The 21,965-nt window shown below is 40.6% G+C and overlaps 1 protein-coding gene across 2 annotated transcripts in view; it reads right to left on the reverse strand.

Annotated features, from left to right (window-relative positions):
- The window catches only part of LOC121559866 (E3 ubiquitin-protein ligase NEURL1-like), a 71,445-nt gene that overhangs the window by 24,271 nt on the left and 25,209 nt on the right, over nt 1-21,965 (reverse strand). The window contains exons 2-3 of one of the 2 annotated variants that reach the window (XM_045217320.1): nt 21,269-21,534; nt 17,443-17,764 (exon numbers count right to left, since the gene is read on the reverse strand). In XM_045217320.1, the coding sequence (XP_045073255.1) occupies nt 17,443-17,764; nt 21,269-21,534 (588 nt within the window). Of the gene's footprint in view, nt 1-17,442; nt 17,765-21,268; nt 21,538-21,965 lie in introns of both variants that reach the window. The other variant, XM_041872932.2, reaches the window with a different exon arrangement.

Consider the following 21,965-nt stretch of genomic DNA (forward strand, 5'->3'; position numbering starts at 1 on the left):
TCAACAGCCTTTTGGGAGGCGACACACGCCACATGGCTCCAAAACAAAAGCCCAGGCACAAATGCTCTCCGTAAATCACAAAATCCCCAGAAGCCCCGGTCCCTTAGGTCATCGGCAAAATTCAGCATGTGCAGCATCTCTCAACCAATCAGTGGTCGGGGCCTAAGCATTAATACATTAATAACTCCATCATAAGGTTCTTATACTAAAGCCCCTCTCAGTCAGTTTTACTCCTGCTCGACTGTTCCAACCAGACCGTGTCAGGTCTGGGTTCAAGTACTATTTCAAAATATTCAAATACTTTAGAGTGTTTGCTCTAGTTACCCGGAGTGCAAGATGGGCGGGGTTTGCAGTTTTGAGGCTATTCTGTTGGTTCCATTAAGCCAGTCAAACTCAATTAAGCACAGATAAAGTATTTGAAGTTATTTTGAGTAGTATTTGAACCCAGGTCTGGACAGAGCTGTTATTTGGCTAATCATTTATTGGGTCAAAAGGGGGGAATTAATTCCAGCCAATGTAACAGACTGCCTTTGACCCTGATTTAATGTATTGTCTTGCAATCTTCTATGCATCACCTATATGTTTAGACCTGGGGAACGCATGTCAGCTTTAGAACACAGGAAAAACACGTGAAAGACAACGTCAGGAAGGACAACATAAATCTTGGCATTACACCTCTGGTGTCTTCTGACTGGGCACAGACGACCAGTTCAACATCAAGTTTTGATTTACATTTGGTTGAGTTGTCAACTAATTTGAATTCAACGTGAAATCAACAAAACATTTCACCATGTTATTGGATTTAGGTTAAAAGTTTGGTGAAAAAATGACGAAATTCCTTTACATTGATGACTTTTTTCAAATCCAATCAGTTTTCCTCGTTGATTCAATGTCATCGCATTGCATTAACCAGTTTTTGGAAACAACATTGCTTCAACCAGTTTTTGCCCAGTGGGTTTACTCTCTTCTCTTTTCTTAACTTCTTCTCCACTGGTAAATATTGATCTGTAACCTAATTTAATCTACTTCAAAATGCCCTATAAAACAGGAAATTCCTATTAAACTCAGTCAACATAATCTCAAATTGGTTTTACTGCCAAACCATACAGAATCTGTTTTCTCTGTCTATCCAAACCACTGACCAAACAATGACCTTGACTTCTACAGTACATTTGACATTTACGTCCAAAAACTCAGCCAGACAATTAATTAGTATTTTGAATGCGGAGACAGTTGTGACATTCAAACTGCTCTTTCTACAATACATTTCCAGTTTGAACGCATAAAACCACAAAGTTACAACATCATTCTCCTTAGCGTATTATCGTTGGATGTTCTGCTTTGACCAGGGGACTTATAAGTGCACCTAATGTATTAGCTAGGAATTAGACCGTTCGGCCAAATCAAACCTCAATGCCAGTCAAAAGACTATAACCATTTTTACCGACAGGAGTGTGTTTTCCACTCAGTGGGCCGTAACCAGTAACCTCCATGGATAACGTTTGGATAACGTCCCTCAATGACTTCTAGGTTTCCAAATGACTTCATTTTACTGCAGTCATAAGATTGAACCGAGAACATAGTGGACGATAGGTCCAAAACATGGCAAGGAACCAAGGGTCCAATAAGCTCAATAAGCTCTACTTCAGTATCCATCTTCTCTGTGCAATATCTTGATAATAACAAGAATATTTTTCATCAGTTAAGAGGTTGGGGACATATTGCAGATATTCCATTAGAAATGCACAAGCCCATACTCCTGTGACACGTGTCATCTCTTTTTGCGTTTCAAACTTGGCCGATCTCACAGCAGCTGTAAATCTTTGCTCGTTGCCAATAGAATCGTAATTAGTTTATATACAGATGTAGGATCTCAATTTGATCACCCTGTTGCAGGAGAACGTTCCTGAAATGTAAGACCTGCAGTGTATTTGAGGTTTAAAAAGGCTTCTGAAGTTTGTAATTTCCACTTAGAATTTTCAGACTTGATTTCCCCTTACAAAAAATGTATCAACCCCTACAAAAATGTCCATTCATTATAATCTGCATAATAATTCACATTTCCTGTTGCTGCAGGATTATTTTCCTGCTGTAGCACATTATCTCATATTACGATCCTACATCTGTAGGTAATTACTCTCTCAGTATCCTTAGGATAAAAGTAAGAGAGAAACCATTGTGAGTTTGCAGAGAGAGTAAAGCAAACAGTGAATTAGCTTACTTTGATTAATGTTCTTCTATGCTAAAGTCTTTCTTCTCCCTCTCATTCATTATCTCTCTCTCGTCTGTTCTTTCTCCCTCTCCCTCCACCTCCCCCTCTCTCTTTCTTTCCTTCTCCCTCTCTCTCACTTTCTCCCTCACTCCCCCTTTTCACTCATCCCATCATTCTCTGTCCCTTCCTCTCTCCGTCTTTCTCTCACTCACCCCCTTCAGCTCTCCTTCTAATCATTAGTTTGTGCCACTACACAGCTGCACCACGACATATCACATACAGTGCCTTGCAAAAGTATTCATCCCCCTTGGCGTTTTTCCTATTTTGTTGCATTACAACCTGTAATGTAAATTGATTTTTATTTGGATGTCATACAATGGACATACACAAAATAGTCCAAATTGGTGAAGTGAAATGAAAAAAATAACTTGTTTCAAAGAATTCTGAAAAATAAATAACATTAAAGTGGTGCGTGCATATGTATTCACCCCCTTTGCTATGAAGCCCCTAAATAAGATCTGGTGCAACCAATTACCTTCAGAAGTCACATAATTAGTTAAATAAAGTCCACCTGTGTGCAGTCGAAGTGTCACATGATCTGTCACATGATCTCAGTATATATACACCTGATCTGAAAGGTCCCAGAGTCTGCAACACCACTAAGCAAGGGGCACCACCAAGCAAGCGGCACCATGAAGACCAAGGAGCTCTCCAAACAGGTCAGGGACAAAGTTATGGAGAAGTACAGATCAGGGTTGGGTTATAAAAAAATATCTGAAACTTTGAACATCCCACGGAGCACCATTAAATCCATTGTTAAAAAATTGAAAGAATATGGTACCACAACAAACCTGCCAAGAGAGGGCTGCTCACCAAAACTCACGGACCAGGCAAGGAGGGCATTAATCAGAGAGGCAACAAACAGACCAAAGATAACCCTAAAGGAGCTGCAAAGCTCCACAGTGGAGATTGGAGTATCTGTCCATAGGACCACTTTAAGCCATACACTCCACAGAGCTGGGCTTTACGGAAGAGTGGCCAGAAAAAAGCCATTGCTTAAAGAAAAAAATAAGCAAACACATTTGGTGTTCGCCAAAAGGCATGTGGGAGACTCTCCAAACATATGGAAGAAGGTACTCTGGTCAGATGAGACTAAAATGGAGCTTTTTGGCCATCAAGGAAAACGCTATGTCTGGCGCAAACCCAACACCTCTCACCACCCCGAGAACACCATCCAATGTTTTTCATCGGCAGGGACTGGGAAACTGGTCAGAATTGAAGGAATGATGGATGCCGCTAAATACAGGGAAATTCTTGAGGGAAACCTGTTTCAGTCTTCCAGAGATTTGAGACTGGGACGGAGGCTCACCTTCCAGCAGGACAATGACCCTAAGCATACTACTAAAGCAACACTCGAGTGGTTTAAGGGGAAACATTTAAATGTCTTGGAATGGCCTAGTCAAAGCCCAGACCTCAATCCAATTGAGAATCTGTGGTATGACTTAAAGATTGCTGTATACCAGCGGAACCCATTCAACTTGAAGGAGCTGGAGAAGTTTTGCCTTGAAGAATGGGCAAAAATCCCAGTAGCTAGATGTGCCAAGCTTATAGAGACATACCCCAAGAGACTTGCAGCTGTAATTGCTGCAAAAGTTGGCTCTACAAAGTATTTACTTTGGGGGGTGAATAGTTATGCACGCTCAAGTTTTCAGTTTTTTTGTCTCATTTCTTGTTTGTTTCACAAAAAAATATTTTGCATCTTCAAAGTGATAGGCATGTTGTGTAAATCAAATGATACAAACCCCCCAAAAATCTATTTTAATTCCAGGTTGTAAGCCAAGGGGGTGAATACTTTCGCAAGACACTGTATGCATCTTGGTACTAGCCAGCAAAACCCAGCCCAAGCAGACTGGTTCCATCCGGATCTCATATCATTAATACTTACACTTACATTAACAGAGTAATTCTCTACAGCTGGTCACAAAGGTTTAAACTGTGTTAACTCCAAACAGGGACACAGTTAACTACACTGCAAGAGCCTCTATGTTTGTCACTGATGTCTGAAATTATCTGTACTGTATATAGAAGTTCTGACTTATTGGATTTATAGATAAGGACACGTCTATATTTCATACATAGTCTGGCTTCAGTGTATTGAGTGCTGAATTCTACCAGATAAGCCTTGTGTTTCGTTGTGACATCCATAACAAGTTATCATGGCACATCACATATACCTCTGCACAACAAATCATACGTCGAAGGTATAACCTCTAAATGCACTATGAAGAGACGTCAGATTTCTAACCTGCTGTCAACCAAACAACAGAGCAATATGAAAGATTGTAATATGTTTCCGTATCACACCTGGCATCTTTTCTGCCTTCGCATCTGCTCTAAAGCTGACACACACACACACACACACACACACACACACACACACGCTCTACAAGGTTCGGACAACCTTATAGACATTGTGACACCTTGTCAGAGATAAGCGACATTTCTCTGACACATTCGCGAAAGACATAAACAAAAGCAGCCATTTTTCTCGTAACCTCATCCATCAAGCTTTCACAGCTTGTGTTCACCCGTGTCAAAACATTGGGCTCTTTTTTCTCTGTTGCCCCTGCCGTCATCTATAGAACAGAGCACATTCCGCAATCACTGGTGATTTGTCCTACAGTATAAACAATACATTGAGCCAAAATGTGAGAAAGTAAAATCTACTTGTATTGAAAACTTTTAAACAGGTCAAGGAGCAGAGCATGTATGAGAATTACTGTAAGTGCAGCTTGGGTTTTGAATGTCATAGAGTATTCTTTGAAAACACACACACACACACACAAAGTCACACACACACACACTTTGAAAATGCTTTCAGGGCCATTTGAAACATTTATTACCTTCTGATTTTCTATCAGAGAGAGAAATGAAGAAAGAGAGACAGAGACAGAGAGAGAGAGAGAGAGAAAGACAGAGAGAGAGAGAGAGAGAGAGAGAAGGTTAGGCTGACCTGTCAATCGTCGAGATTGACAGTTAATGTTCCTTGTTTCCTGCTGTTGCTAGCTATGGCACCTCATATTGCGGTTGACAGACGATCTCTAGGACATTCCTTCAAATGCATGGTCAATGACAACTGTGTTACTTTGAGATATTCTATAATCCATACAGTATGTTTATGTTGTGTTACTTTGAGATATTCTATAATCCATACAGTATGTTTATGTTGTGTTACTTTGAGATATTCTATAATCCATACAGTATGTTTATGTTGTGTTACTTTGAGATATTCTATAATCCATACAGTATGTTTATGTTGTGTTACTTTGAGATATTCTATAATCCATACAGTATGTTTATGTTGTGTTACTTTGAGATATTATATAATTCATACAGTATGTTTATGTTGTGTTACTTTGAGATATTCTATAATCCATACAGTATGTTTATGTTGTGTTACTTTGAGATATTCTATAATCCATACAGTATGTTTATGTTGTGTTACTTTGAGATATTATATAATTCATACAGTATGTTTATGTTGTGTTACTTTGAGATATTCTATAATCCATACAGTATGTTTATGTTGTGTTACTTTGAGATATTCTATAATCCATACAGTATGTTTATGTTGATGCATAGTGAAAGACTGCACTTACTGCACTTCAAGTGTACTGGAGGTTATTAACTACATCAATTCCCTAAGACAACAACTGAACAGTCTGTGTGTGTGTGTGTGTGTGTGTGTGTGTGTGTGTGTGTGTGTGTGTGTGTGTGTGTGTGTGTGTGTGTGTGTGTGTGTGTGTGTGTGTGTGTGTGTGTGTGTGTGTGTGCTTGTGTGTATGCTTGTGTGTGTATGAGTCAGAGTCATTGAACATTGTTACAGTTAGAAGAACCTAAAGGCCTCTAACTGTCACACAGTGTTTTGAAGTCAGTCTCCATGCTTCATTTTCAGAGGCGTCACTTTGGGGCCCCACTCTGATTAAGGTTCCTCTGTGACTGCCTCATCACAGCACGGCCCCCCTGTCTTCATAACAGCAGCTGGAACTCCTCAACCTCTCTACCCCAGTTCTATGGACCTGTGTGTGTGTGTTCATACTTGTATGCCTCTGCGCCTGTACGTGCATGAACATTGCACATGTGAACAGTATGTGAAAGACAGCCATGAAGCGCCGGAGACCCATTTATATTTATGAAACAACCTTTTTACCCTGCTGGATGTAAAGCCTCTAGGGACAGCAGGTTCATTATTCTGCCCAACCCAGACAATATTGCATTTGCCCAGTTAAAGATGCACTATGCAGAAATCGCTCTGCCATTTCCTGGTTGCTAAAATTCTAATAGTTTGCCTAATTTCAGTTTATGTGACAAAACAAGCAGTCGGGTCACCCAAAAAGTTACATATTGTAGCTTTAAAGGCATGAAACCGTAAATCAGTTCCAACCTACATTGTAAAAATACATGAATGTGTAATGAAACATAGTGCACATAACATTTAAGCAGACACTCTTATCCAGAGCAACTTACAGTTGTTGGGTGCATACATTTTCATACTGGCCCCCCGTGGGAAACAAACCCACAACCCTGGCGTTGCAAGCACCATGCTCTACCAACTGAGCTACAGGAGACTACATAAGCTGAGCTCTGGTGTTTGGAGGGTGTTTGAATGTAAACCCAATGTAAGTGTTTTAATACACAGAATGTGCTTTAAAACATAAATGAAGTACTCTGAAACACCCAAAGTGGTTCTTCACCTGAATATTGATGTTTTTAAGAGTGCTGTGAAAACACTTTTTGGCGTTTCACTGCATGTAAAAGGCAGCATCAAAACACAAAAACGGTGTTTCTCATAAAATCAATGGTTTATAAATGCAAGTGGTTTATAGCCTAAATATTGATTGATGATAAGAGACTATGGAGAATATTGTTTTGTGGAATTCCACCTTAATTTTTTCAATTCCGTTATTTAGATAGATTGGGAAAAGGACAGGCAGTAAGATGGTACATTTCGTTGGAATTCTACCCGCTCAACCACACAGCCACACTGTAAGAAATTAATTATTCTGGGGTGAATTGAAATTGTCTAGCGGTAACGCACCCGGCTTATTCACACCTCTCCCCACCGAAGACCAGGGTTAAATTCCCACCTCCAAACCCTTCAATCTCAGTAAAGTGTCAAAATACCCCCAAAATATATTTAACAAAATGTATGCAAGTCTTTTCAATGATTTATTGTGGTCCTCTGTAGCTCAGCTGGTAGAGCACAGCGCTTGTAACGCCAAGGTAGTGGGTTCGATCCCCGGGACCACCCATACACAAAAATGGATGCACGTGTGACTGTAAGTCACTTTGGATAAAAGCATCTGCTAAATGGCATATTATTATTTATTAATTTCATTTTACCAAATTAATGTACAAATAAATCCAACTGAATATGTTGTTGAAAATGTACGTGTATTTTATGAGGATAACCAAAGAAAGAGAACATTGAATGATTGAACTCATTGGAAGTCTTTGGTTTGAATCACCTTGCATTTCCTATCTTGCCACTTGACTCTGTTTTAAGAGGATTGTGGGTAAAAAACATATTTTTTGACTTTATGATTCTTTCACTCAATGTTGTATGCATGTTTGAAGAAAGAAAAGTATATATTAAACTTGTTGTGCCATGAGGTGTAATGGATCATGATGAACAGATATCAAAACTGACTCCCGAGTGGCGCAGTGGTCCTGGCTGTGCCACTAGAGATCCTGGTTCAAATCCAGGCTCTGTCATAGCCGGCCGTGACCGGGAGACCCATGGGGCAGCGCACAATTGGCCCAGGGTAGGGGAGGGAATGGCCGGCAGGGATGTAGCTCAGTTGGTAGAGCATGGTGGTTGCAACGCCAGGGTTGTGGGTTTGATTCCCACGGGGGGCCAGTATGAAAATAAAAATAATGTATGCACTAACTGTAAGTCTCTCTGGATAAGGGCTTCTGCTGAATGACTAAAACGTAAATGTAAAACCGTCAGGCAAAATGACGTTCAATGAGGACTGCACCCATTCCCACATTCATGATTGTCAATGGAAGAGGCAAAGGCAAAATCCTAAATTCTTGCAGTTCAACCTCCAGTTAGGTCTGGTGGTTTGAACAATGTCCGCCAAAGTGGCAAATTATCAAAACAATGTTAAAAATTAAGACACTTCAGGAAAAGGTGATCTAATTCTGGACTAGACAGGATTCAAAACATCATAATGGTGTTTAGAAGCTTTAGAGAGAGGAAACTACACCAAAAGAGAAGGGATCTAATACTGCACTAAACAGAACTTGAAACACCAAAATAGTGTTTTCAATCTTTTCTGTGAGTGCCCAGTCCCTGGCAAGGTGTTGCACAACACTTGATTTAGTGGTGTTACAACACACCATGTAATGTTTCAAAATCTCTCAGGATGATGTGTTTCAATACTCCAGCAAAGTTAAGGTTTCGTCTCCTTCAAGTTGGTGGCAGCTCAGTTGCCACTAGTTGTGGTGTTACAAAGCACTTCATTTTAAAAGTGTAGGATCAGTCCCTACCTAGGAGGCTCTAGTAGGAGGTGTCACGCTATCACCTTTCCCAAATACCAGGGCCATAAAGACATCGATTTCTTTATGGCTACATATATTGCCGGGGAAGGTGAGCTTAATGGTGCCAAAAAGGAGAAGGCCGTTAAGAGAGAGGATCGATTGACAGTCAGGCAGGCAAGCGCATCTCCATTTCTATGGTCGTCATTGAGGGTGTGTGTGTGCCGTGTGCATGTGCGTGTGTGTCTGTCTAAGACTGTGTGTGTGTGTGTGTGTGTGTGTCTCTTTCTCCATCCATGTGTGCGTTTGTGAAACCCTCAGAGTAGCTAGATTTATCTAGCCCATAATTCTGCCTGTCTGGGTTTCATTAGCTAGCGCTGGGATCTTCAACTACGCTCATCACCCAACTGTAGGGGTGGAAAACACTATGCCATGTGTAATAATAACCCCAAAAATGTGTCTGGAAGGCATCTCCTGCAGGGGGCCTATCACACAATACCTACCGAGGGCCTGTTCATGTGTCACCCAATCAGAGGCTTTAAGATTATTGTTCTGTGCTGACCTCAATACAAAATGTACTTCAAATACATGTATATCAGTGGCTTGCGAAAGTATTCACCCCCCTTGGTATTTTTCCTATGTTGTTGCCTTATAACCTGGAATTAAAATGGATTTTTGGGGGTTTGTATCATTTGATTTACACAACATGCTTACCACTTTGAAGATGGTGTACAGCAATCTTTAAGTCATACCACAGATTCTCAATTGGATTGAGGTCTGGGCTTTGACTATGCCATTCTAAGACATTTAAATGTTTCCCCTTAAACCACTTGAGTGTTGCTTTTGCAGTATGCTTATGGTCATTATCCTGCTGGAAGGTGAACCTCTCTCCCAGTCTCAAATCTCTGGAAGATTGAAACAGGTTCCCTCAAGAATTTCCCTGTATTTAGCGCCATCCATCATTCCTTCAATTCTGACCAGTTTCCCAGTCCCTGCCGATGAAAAACATTGGATGGTGTTCTCGGGGTGATGAGAGGTGTTGGGTTAGCGTTTTCCTTGATGGCCAAAAAGCTCAATTTTAGTCTCATCTGACCAGAGTACCTTCTTCCATATGTTTGGGGAGTCTCCCACATGCCTTTTGGCGAACACCAAACGTGTTTGCTTATTATTTTCTTTAAGCAATGGTTTTTTTTGGCCACTCTTCAGTAAAGCCCAGCTCTGTGGAGTGTACGGCTTAAAGTGGTCCTATGGACAGATACTCCAATCTCCGCTGTGGAGCTTTGCAGCTCCTTCAGGGTTATCTTTGGTCTCTTTGTTGCCTCTCTGATTAATGCCCTCCTTGTCTGGTCCGTGAGTTTTGGTGGGCAGCCCTCTCTTGGCAGGTTTGTTGTGGTGCCATATTCGTTCAATTTTTTTATAATGGATTTAATGGTGCTCCGTGGGATGTTCAAAGTTTTTTATAACCCAACCCTGATCTGTACTTCTCCACAACTTTGTCCCTGACCTGTTTGGAGAGCTCCTTTGTCTTCATGGTGCCACCTGCTTTGTGGTGGCCCTTGCTTACTGGTGTTGCAGACTCTGGGGCCTTTCAGAACAGGTGTATGTATACTGAGATCATGTGACAGATCATGTGACACTTAGATTGCACACAGGTGGACTTTATTTAACTAATTATGTGACTTCTGAAGGTAATTGGTTGCACCATAACTTATTTAGGGGCTTCATAGCAAAGGGGGTGAATACATACGCATGCACCACTTTTCCATTATTTATTTTTTTACAATTCTTTGAAACAAGTTATTTTTTTCATTTCACTTCACCAATTTGGACTATTTTGTGTATGTTAATTACATGAAATCCAAATAAAAATCCATTTAAATTACATGTTGTAATGCAACAAAATAGGAAAAACGCCAAGGAGGATGAATACTTTTGCAAGGCACTGTACATTTGTATATTTGTTCAAATGCATTTAATGACTGAAAATGCATATACAATGCCTTCAGAAAGTATTCACACCCCTTGATTTTTTTAAATAATTTTGTTGTGTTACAAAGTGGGATTAAAATTGTCATTTTTTGCTAACAATCTACACAGAATACTCTGTAATGTAAAACAAAAAAACAAACATTTAAGAAAGTATTCAACCCCCTGACTGAATACATGTTAAAATCACCTTTAGCAGCAATTACAGCTGTGAGTCTTCTGGGTACGTCTCTAAGAGCTTTGCACACCTGGATTGTTCAATATCTGCACATTATTATTTTAAAAAGTATTCAAGATCTGTCAACACATATATGGACATCTGCTACCTATTACTCTACCAGTGGCCTTTGTGGTTTTCATTGCTGTATTGATATTTATTTATCATTGCTAGACAGCCATTTTCAAGTCTTGCCATAGAACTTCAAGCTGATTTACGTCAAAACTTAAACTAGTCCACTCAGGAACATTCAATGTTGTCTTGGTAAGCAACTCCAGTGTATATTTGGCCTTGTGTTATAGGTTATTGTCCTGCTGAATGGTGAATTCATCTCCCAGTGTCTGTTGGAAAGCAGACTGAACCAGGTTTTCCTCTAGGATATTGCCTGTGCTTAACTTTTTCCACCAGAGATGTGTTTCCATCAAACTGACTTGTTGCGGATAAAAGGCTGTGCGTGATGATGTAGTACATGTAAAAATAACTTTTGCCATTAAATTCTAATGTACCAAATGAAAAATACAAGTTAAATGGGTTTCCATCATATTTTCAACTCGACTGATGGTTTTGTCACCAAAAATGTTGCGTTATATAGCAAATGTGCCCACTCTGGTCTTGGCACATGCGCTCTAGGCAACAGCTCACAGATACAGTGCAGGTAGGCTACATTATGAGATTATTATAGATAAGAGCGATATTATTTGTATTTGTCAAATGGCAGCCATCATGTCACCAGAATAAGGCCCTCATGATCATCATTTCACCAGAATAAGGCCCTCGATATTTATTGGAAAGTAGCATCAAGCTCATCAACTTGCACATTCACCACCCTGTGAAGTTTATCATAATTTATTTCATCTGTAGCCTAATAAACTGCATGCTTTCCTGAATCATAGTGGGAGGACCACACAACATATCATCGCGTGACTCCAAGTTTACTTCGATATGATGGTTATTATATCAATATTTGCGTATAAAGGCGTTTCCACCACCATTTCTCACATTATCCATTTTACAGACACAAAAAGATCCCATCATGTCGAACGAACAAATTGTCTTAAAGGCATTTATAAAATTGTACCGGCATTTCCTGCTTCCATCAGCCCGTTACTTCTTTCATGCGTCAGGTAATTCATCCGCTTGAAATTGTTGGATGGAAACGTGGATCTTTTTATTTTTGTATTTAACCTTTATTTAACTAGGTAAGTCAGTTAAGAACAAATTATTATTTACAATGATGGCCTACCAAAAGGCAAAAGGCCTCCTGCGGGGACGGGGGCTGGGATTAAAAATATATAAATATAGGACCAAACACACATCACAACAAGAGAGACAATACAACACTACATAAAGAGAGACCTAAGACAACAACATAGCATGGCAGCAACACATGAGAACACAGCAAGGTAGCAACCCAACATGAAAACAACATGGTAGCAACACAACATGGCAGCAGCACAACATGGTAGCAGCACAAGACATGGTACAAACATTATTGGGCACAGACAACAGCACAAAGGGCAAGAAGGTAGAAACAACAATACATCACGCGAAGCAGCCACAACTGTCAGTAAGAGTGTCCATGATTGAGTCTTTGAATGAAGAGATGGAGATAAAACTGTCTAGTTTGAGTGTTTTTTGCAGCTCATTCCAGTCGCTAGCTGCAGCGAACTGGAAAGGGGAGCGACCCAGGGATGTATGTGCTTGGGGGCCTTTAACAGAATGTGACTGGCAGAACTGGAATTGAATGTGGAGGATGAGGGCTGCAGTAGGTATCTCAGATAGGGGGGAGTGAGGCCTAAGAGGGTTTTGTAAATAAGCATCAACCAGTGGGTCTTGTGACGGGTATACAGAGAGGGTATACAGAGATGACCAGTTTACAGAGGAATATAGAGTGCAGTGATGTGTCCTATAAGGAGCATTGGTGGCAAATCTGATGGCCGAATGGTAAAGAACATCTAGCCGCTCGAGAGCACCCTTATCTGCCAATCTATAAATTACGTCTCTGTAATCTAGCATGGGTAGGATGGTCAAGGTTAAGGGCAAGGTTAAGGGCAGAGAAAGCTTGTTGGACACTAAGAAAGCTTTAACACAAAATCCGGAGAGGGGCCAGCTGTGTATATATATAAATGGATGAGAGAGCTTCCTACTGCCTGAGCTATATTGTTGATGTAAATTGAGAAGAGCGTGGGGCCTAGGATCGAGCCTTGGGGTACTCCCTTAGTGATATAATTTAAATTGTGATGGTGAGTAAAATTCAATATTGGTGCATCATTTCTACTTAACACATCAAAGGGACGCAAAAGGCACTCATTTCGTGGAACGACCCAGTACACGTTAAGTTCTGCCCATTGGACGTTGGTTGCAATGCTCTCGTCAACTTTGCTTGTTTATTTGTCATATGCACATGAAAGACATGGAGTCACTACATGGCTGATAATGTATCATGTTTGTAGTCATTTAAATGTTAGTGCTTTTGTTATGCATTTAAGGTAGTTAAGAAGAGATAGACAGAGAAGACAGTTAAGAAGAGATAGACAAAGTAGATAGTTAAGAAGAGATAGACAGAGAAGATGGTTAAGAAGAGATAGACAGAGAAGGTAGTTAAGAAGAGATAGACAGAGAAGATAGTTAAGAAGAGATAGACAGAGAAGGTAGTTAAGAAGAGATAGACAGAGAAGATGGTTAAGAAGAGATAGACAAAGAAGGTAGTTAAGAAGAGATAGACAGAGAAGATAGTTAAGAAGAGATAGACAGAGAAGAGATAGACAGAGACGATAGTTAAGAAGAGATAGTTAAGAAGAGATAGACAGAGACGATAGTTAAGAAGAGATAGACAGAGAAGATAGTTAAGAAGAGAGACAGAGAAGGTAGTTAAGAAGAGCTAGACAGAGAATATAGTTAAGAAGAGATCGTTAAGAAGAGATAGTTAAGAAGAGATAGACAGAGAAGATAGTTAAGAAGAGACAGTTAAGAAGAGATAGCCAGAGAAGATGGTTAAGAAGAGATAGACAGAGAAGGTAGTTAAGAAGAGATAGACAGAGAAGATAGTTAAGAAGAGATAGACAGAGAAGGTAGTTAAGAAGAGATAGACAGAGAAGATGGTTAAGAAGAGATAGACAGAGAAGGTAGTTAAGAAGAGATAGACAGAGAAGGTAGTTAAGAAGAGATAGACAGAGAAGAGATAGACAGAGACGATAGTTAAGAAGAGATAGTTAAGAAGAGATAGACAGAGACGATAGTTAAGAAGAGATAGACAGAGAAGATAGTTAAGAAGAGAGACAGAGAAGGTAGTTAAGAAGAGCTAGACAGAGAATATAGTTAAGAAGAGATCGTTAAGAAGAGATAGTTAAGAAGAGATAGACAGAGAAGATAGTTAAGAAGAGACAGTTAAGAAGAGATAGTTAAGAAGAGATAGTTAAGAAGAGATAGTTAAGAAGAGATAGACAGAGAAGGTAGTTAAGAAGAGCTAGACAGAGAAGATAGTTAAGAAGAGATAGTTAAGAAGAGATCGTTAAGAAGAGATAGTTAAGAAGAGATAGACAGAGAAGATAGTTTAGAAGAGATAGTTAAGAAGAGATAGACAGAGACGATAGTTAAGAAGAGATAGTTAAGAAGAGATAGACAGAGAAGATAGTTAAGAAGATATAGACAGAGAAGATAGTTAAGAAGATATAGACAGCCAGGCAGGGAAGTGCAGTGCATCGCCATTCTCATGGTTGTCGTAGAATGTGTGTGTCTGTGTGTGTGTGTGAATGAGGAATGAAGCCGCCAACACCAGAGTAGCTAGATTTATCTAGCCCATAATTCTGCCTGTCTGGGTTTCATTAGCTAGAGCTTGGATCTTAAACTATGCTCATCACCCAACCGGAGGTGTGGAAAACACTAAATTACACTAAGCCATGTGTAATAACCCCTAAAAGGTGTCTGGAAGGTATCTCCTGCGTGGGGCCTATCACACAATACCTACCGAGGGACCTTTCATGCGTCACCCAATCGGAGGCCTCGAAGATGTTGCCGGGTGCAACCTGGGTCATCCTATCTTCTTAACCTTCTGTGCTGACCTCAATACAAACCTTGGCACTTTAACCGATGTTATCGAAATACAAAATACACTTTGTTTTTAGAAGTAGGCACGTGTGTTCACTTTGGGGCTAAGATAGTAAATAAAGGTTTCTGTGTGTGTGTGACAGTGTGTAATTATGGGTTTCGAAATGGCTCATGTCTTGCAACAGAGTTTGTTTTTCAGTGATTAAGGATCGTTTATGTTTATTTAATAAATCTTTCGGAGTTGACATTTGATTAAACAGAACTGAGCTGGTTTAAAATGTATTCTAGGTATGGTTTGTAACAGTAGTCTGTGAGAACACCAGGATGACTAACAGATGCCTCAGGTACTTCCCTATCTGTGCCATTCCCAATAAGCAGAATCCTGCTATCAGTTAAACATTTCCTTAACTGAACCGTAACCACTATCAGCTAAAGCTAAATCTGACCTTAGATGATTACCTAGCGGCCAAGTTAAACTTTACAGTAGCAGCAAAACAGACGTGTCCTGACGCATGTACAGTGCAGTGGAGCCATTAAGTTAAATGAATAGAATATGTAAGATAATGCGTGTTGGCAGGCTTGGAAAAATAGTGATTTGGTCTGACAGATACCACCTCTGATATGGAATATGAAGTGAAGGTTTGTGTGTGGTAGGTGGAAACAAACATAAGCCCCATGTTAATTCCTGTTACGTGAAATTTCACAAAGCCATAATAAGGCGACCATAGAATGTTCCATGTCCATCCTTATAAGAGATTACTGTACCTAAATAAGAATGTATAGGCCTACAGTAATGAAGAGAAACACAATAACTGGACTGCTACATGTCTATGTATACAGAGAGATAAGAGGATGCTGGTTTTATTGTAAGCATGATGTATATGTTTCTCCTAAAGCTGTGGATGTAGGTGGAAAGCTAAAGCAGGAAAATAAAAGCTTTCCCAAAGTATTTTTTTTTTTAAACATCTAGGGAGGGAAAATGTAGGACTATTACAGTTCAGATGTAAGCGACCAGTATGTTGAGGGCAGATGTTAGTCAGAAGGCTCCATGAGGACCTATAGGAGCCCTGCACTCTAGGCTGCCCTGGCTATAGCCTGACAGTAAAAGGCTGTGTTTTGATTTAACTAGGGCTGAAGAGAGCGATTGTAACAGTGCTCCGAGCAGCATACGGTTTACCAAGACACCAGGGATCTCCCCAAGTGACTTATAGAAGAGAGTTCAAACTGTCCAAGCATTGTAGGAAAATATACTTTTAGCTAAAGGAACACACGTTTTTTGACATTTTAATCTTTTTTTGTTTGTTTTCTTAACTTTTTTCTCTTCCCCCGATGCTATTCTTGCTTCCCGGCGTCACGGTAATGCGAGACGACAATGTGAACTTTGGGCCAAAGAATTGTGGCCCCGTTGTCTGACGTTGCTACTCTCAGGAGTCCATGCTAGTCTGTCGAGGAATACAGCTAGGTTTCTATCGCTACTTGTCATCGCTGCCTCCCGTCAAGACTATGAGTGCTGGGGGACTGGGGAGGGTGCTTCAGATAAAACGACTCCCGCATCACACGGTGAACACAAAACATCCCACCCCTCTGCTACCCGAGACAGGAGATACCGATGTCCTCCTGTCAATTGGCATGGCTCGCAATTAGGATCAAATGGGCTATCTATGGAACATGTAACCAACCCCCTTGTCTATTTTTAACATAAGGGGGGATGACAACATTGACACATTGAATCCCTAGAGAACAGAAACATGCACAGTATGCCATAGGCCCTGGGTACATCAAAGCCTTGGTTAACGCTAGGTTATCGTATGATATGTCTATCTCTAAGGTATGTATGCTAAGCCTTGGCTAACGCTAGGCTATCATATGCTATGTCTATCTGTATGGTATGTATGCTAAGCCTTGGCTAATGCTAGGCTATCGTATGCTATGTCTATCTCTATGGTATGTATGCTAAGCTGCATAGCATGCCTCAATAATCCACAGCAGGGCAGTTATTTTGCAGCCCCATGTGCTATAGTGGTGCAAACATACTAGGGCCAAATGTTGGTCATATATAGGTAGCATTTGTACAGAGCTTGTTATCAGATCTTAGAGTGGTTTACATTAGGTTAGAATAACTATCACTAACCTCATCCACCTTAAGAAAATACATTTCATTCCCAGTCAGCAGACACTGTATGTTTACAGTCGGTAAACATGTTACAATACCTAATATGACTTTTGAGTGGACAAAATGCAATACTACAAAAATATGTATATTCTGGATGACCATGGTGCACACTGTAAAGCCATCATCGAAAGGCATGTGTGGTTACCACATCCCATAACTGTACCAATTAATTCTCTCATTGTCCATCACCTTACCAAGAAGCTAGAAGTGAGGAATGCTATGGAGATGTGTGTGTAGGTGTGCATGCATGCTTTCTTAACATACCTAGCAGTTGCACTCCACGGGTCAACCCATAGACATCTATCAGTGCCCACAGCGGTTCTCCTGTTCTCACCCCACTGAAGAATAACATCGGGTTGGACTCATTGATTCTATAGAAGACCCGGCCCTTCTTGTCCACCCAGAAGGCGATGACGTTCCCTTCATTGGCGAACTCCTCAGGTAAAGCCTTGGCCCAAAAGCCACTCTGGGAGACCAGGTCAGGACAGGCATACTTGGGAAGGCTGTCTGGGTTGATACGGGACGGGTCTTTAGCCGTGAAGCCCAGACGGAGAGCTCCGCTCCAGCAACACTGCTTCTTAGTGATCTGTGGAAGGAGGACAGACTATGATAGGTTGATGGTCTTATAACAGTTTGTAGTAGTATAAGAGTGTAAGGTCTAGGATTGTACTTTACAAGGAAGTCTTAAATGTTGCCTTGAAGTAAAGGGTTCCCTTTGTGTATTGTTTGTCAATGAGATTCCATTTTGTGACCTAGGCCTATACAATGCTGACAGGTTGCAAAAGAAAGCAAGTAATGGGCCTGTTTGGTTTGTTGAGTGACTGGTTTGCTTAGTTTGTCTTGGTTGTATAACTGTACCAGGGTTTCTGTTAGTAAAATATGGCGGCAGACATTTGACCAACAGCATTTTAATTTACCAGACATTTAAGACATTTACCGGACCAATATGCATTGGGTACGTAACCTGATTATTTTCTTTATTTTATTTCACCTTTATTTAACCAGGTAAGCCAGTTGAGAACAAGTTCTCATTTACAACTGAGACCTAGCCAAGATAAAGCAAAGCAGTGCGATAAAAACAATAACAACACAGAGTTACATGGGATAAACAAAACGTACAGTCAAAAACACAATAGAAAATCTATATACAGTGTGTTCAAATGTGGTAAGTTATGGAGGTAAGGCAATAAATAGGCCATAGTGCAAAATAATTACAATTTAGTATTAACACTGGAGTGATAGATGTGCAGAAGATGATGTGCAAATAGAGATACTGGGGTGCAAATGAGCAAAATAAATAACAATATGGGGATGAGTTAGTTGGGTGGGCTAATTACAGTTGCGACAATTTCGGCGGCTAATTTTAGAAAGAAAGGGTCCAGATTGTCTAGCCCAGCTGATTTGTCGGGGTCTAGATTTTGCAGCTCTTTCAGAACATCAGCTGTCTGAATTTGGGTGAAGGAGAATGGGCAAGTTGCAGCGGAGGGTGCAGAGCTGGTGGCCGGGGTAGGGGTAGCCAGGTGGAAAGCATGGCCAGCCGTAGCAAAATGCTTGTTGAAATTCTCGATTATCGTAGATTTATCGGTGGTGACAGTGTTTCCTAGCCTCAGTGCAGTGGGCAGCTGGGAGGAGGTGCTCTTATTCTCCATGGACTTTACAGTGTCCCAAAACTTTTTGGAGTTAGTGCTACAGGATGCACATTTCTGTTTGAAAAAGCTAGCCTTTGCTTTCCTAGGGCGTCCACAAACAGTGACAGAAATCACATTTAGATTATGGTAATTTTTATCAACAGAACATGCAACTCTAGGATGCAATGGCATGCGTCCTTCTTACAGAATTCCGATGCGCAATTTGAAGATAACTGCTACATTTACTTTTCCCCAGCCAACAACAGGAGTAATATAGATCCCAAATTCATACAACCAGAAGGCCTAAGCTACATCCCAAAACTGGTTTAAAGCCATGAGGCTCATACAACAGATCAAAACATTTTGCGTAAAATGTTGATAAACTATTATTTCTTCACATTATAAGCACAGCAATGCGCACAAGGCAGTAGACTACGTGTGATTCTTTGTTTCATAATGCAATTAGCAGGGAAAATACTGTTGTCAAACTGAAAGAGATGAAATTATCTGTTAGAAATGTAGAAATAGGGGAGATCTAATATGCAACAACTAGCATGGGTTGCTAAGATCTAATATGCAACAACTAGCATGGGTTGCTAATATGACTAGGATTGTGCCTTTGGCTACTGGACAATGAAAGAAAGTTGAAAACCAATAGAACATGAGAGAAATAGGCTACTGGTTTCAATGGTATATGGAAGTCTTTATAAAATAATTGCCTGCACATTTGGTTAGATTTTGGCTAGGCTACTTTGAAGCCAGGTAAGACATGCCTCATAATATGTAGTAAAACGTTCAGGTTTCAAACAGTTAAGTATATGTTTTCAAAATGCATACTGCCTCCAGCTCATTGCAAAGTGGTGTGTGACACACTAAACCCTAGTTGCCTATGTACTTGAGTGGCGAATGGGAAGCGCAAATCAATTACCAGTTGAGAAATAAAAATAGTGGCTCCTTTTTATCGTGGCCATTGAAACGGTTTTTAACACAGCTGTTTGATGAGCTGTAGCAGCAGATCTCACACTACATCGACTGGTATTTCAATCAATGAATATGCTAAAATGCATTTTCGCAATGGGATTTTTTTTCTTCTCCCGGTCAATTGGCCGGAGCCAATTTATCCTTAAAAAAAATATATATATATCAGTTAACGGAAACTCTGAACTGTACCTAAATATTACTTATGTAAGACAAAAGCCTAAGTTGTCTTGAGTTTTAAGTTTACTTCAGAGCAGGGGTTTCCAAACTCTTTCACTCAGGCCCCCCTTCCAGCATTGTGGAACATCCTGCGCCACGTCTATTTCTATGGGCACAAGCACTGTTCATGACACAAACGATTCACTCCTCTCTTGTTGGCGGAGAGACAATATTACAGGTTTAAAGCTTATCTCCTGCAGTTCTATACATTTTGTCATGGGGTGAGGAGAGAATTTAGCAATTTTAAAGCTCATTTTCTTGCAATTCTATACATTTCCCCATGTCTAATGTGTATTCATGTGATATTTGAGTGACTCCAAAAAAAAGCTGGCTAAAAAAACATTAGTTGACATGGGCTAGTTGATTTTGACATTACTGACAAGTTATAAATAGCTCTCTAAGGTATGCAATGACTGACATGACAAGAGGAAAACTAATGACGCACTACCCAATTTGGAAATTGCACCTTGTGCATTCTACTACTAAAACTTTTAAGAGAGGGGGTGGACCCTGCCGACCACCTTGGGGGTCACTGTTTTACCAACAACCAGTAAAGCCACATCCACTTGCCCTGGCGCCATAAGCAGTGTTTACCCAGTGCATTGACTGTGTTGACATGCTGGCTTGCTAGGTGGAAACCTGCTAAGCCTATTTGGGCAGACACAGGAACAGGAGGGGGAAGTAGCATTAGACTGAAAGAAGGATTTACCTGGACAAGATTAAAAGCTAGAAGTGTGTGTGTGTGTGTTCGCATTACTACCCTGACTTGGTGTGTTTACATGATATATACTGTGTATCCATCAGATACTGTACACATCAAAGCTAGTCTCACCTATTGTACAGATCCGTGTTAGTATCGCTCTCCATATCTTGGGTCATCATCTTTTGAGCCTTTTGTGTCAGCATCCCACCATGTATAGAACAACCTACAGAGTTCCCTACAACTGGATGTTCTGGTGCCTCTCTGGCAGTTCAACATGTTGATTGGGGACCTTGCTGAGGAATGGGATTGTTTTTCTTGAAAATGTGTATTATATTTTATTTGACATTGTATTTGACTTTATTTTGTAAATTGTGTATATGCAGGGCTGCCTTGTAAAAGAGACATTGGTCTCAATGGTGACTCCCTGTTAAAATAAAGGTATAATTAATCAAATAAAATGAATCTACCATTGTCAGAATACTATCATGGTATGTTGACACTTTGCATACTGTAAATAAACCTCCTTGGGTGTGGTGTTGTATCCATCTCCCTCTCTACATACCTTGATTCGGACCTGCTCATACAGCTCTATAGGTCTGTTGCTGAAGGTGATAGCGTTACAGAAGCTGGCCTGCCTCTTGACGGTCCTCTGGGCCAGGTCCATGGCGATCTGGGAGCCCTTGGTGTTAGGGTGGAAGAGCAGGGGACTGATGGCCAGGCCTCTCCTCTGGCCCCCGCCCCCAACACCACACTGCTGGATGGGCAGGCAGCGCTTGGGCTTGTGGTGGCATCGGTGGGTGGTGGAGGGGAACGGACCGCCCAGAGAGTCTGCTGGATAGACAGAGGGGTGACATTAGAATAATATTAGAATGCTTCTAATCCTTTATATGTTTTTGTGTTCTATGTTGTTATGCGTCTTGTAAGTACCATTTATCACCACACATGAAGTTCCCTACCAGGAAATATCTATAATTAAATCTAGATAGAGAATTTTGTGCATTAGTGCCTCACTAGGATCATCTGCATAGGAAAGCTTCAATAAGAGTGTGTGCCTGGGTCCTGGCTACTGATAATTAATAAGATGCAGAGTGAATGAATGTGTTTACCAATGACTCAGGGAGCAGGTGGCCATTCTAAAAATCTGTCCCCAGACACCTACTACACTACAGCAGCCAGCCATGCTCGCAAAGACAAATATCTCATTTCAATTTCATGGCTCCTTCAACTGTTCTGGCTATAATGTGAGGCCTATATCATGT

This window comes from Coregonus clupeaformis, unplaced genomic scaffold (genome assembly GCF_020615455.1).
Source record: "Coregonus clupeaformis isolate EN_2021a unplaced genomic scaffold, ASM2061545v1 scaf1008, whole genome shotgun sequence".
Taxonomy (NCBI): Eukaryota; Metazoa; Chordata; class Actinopteri; order Salmoniformes; family Salmonidae; genus Coregonus; species Coregonus clupeaformis.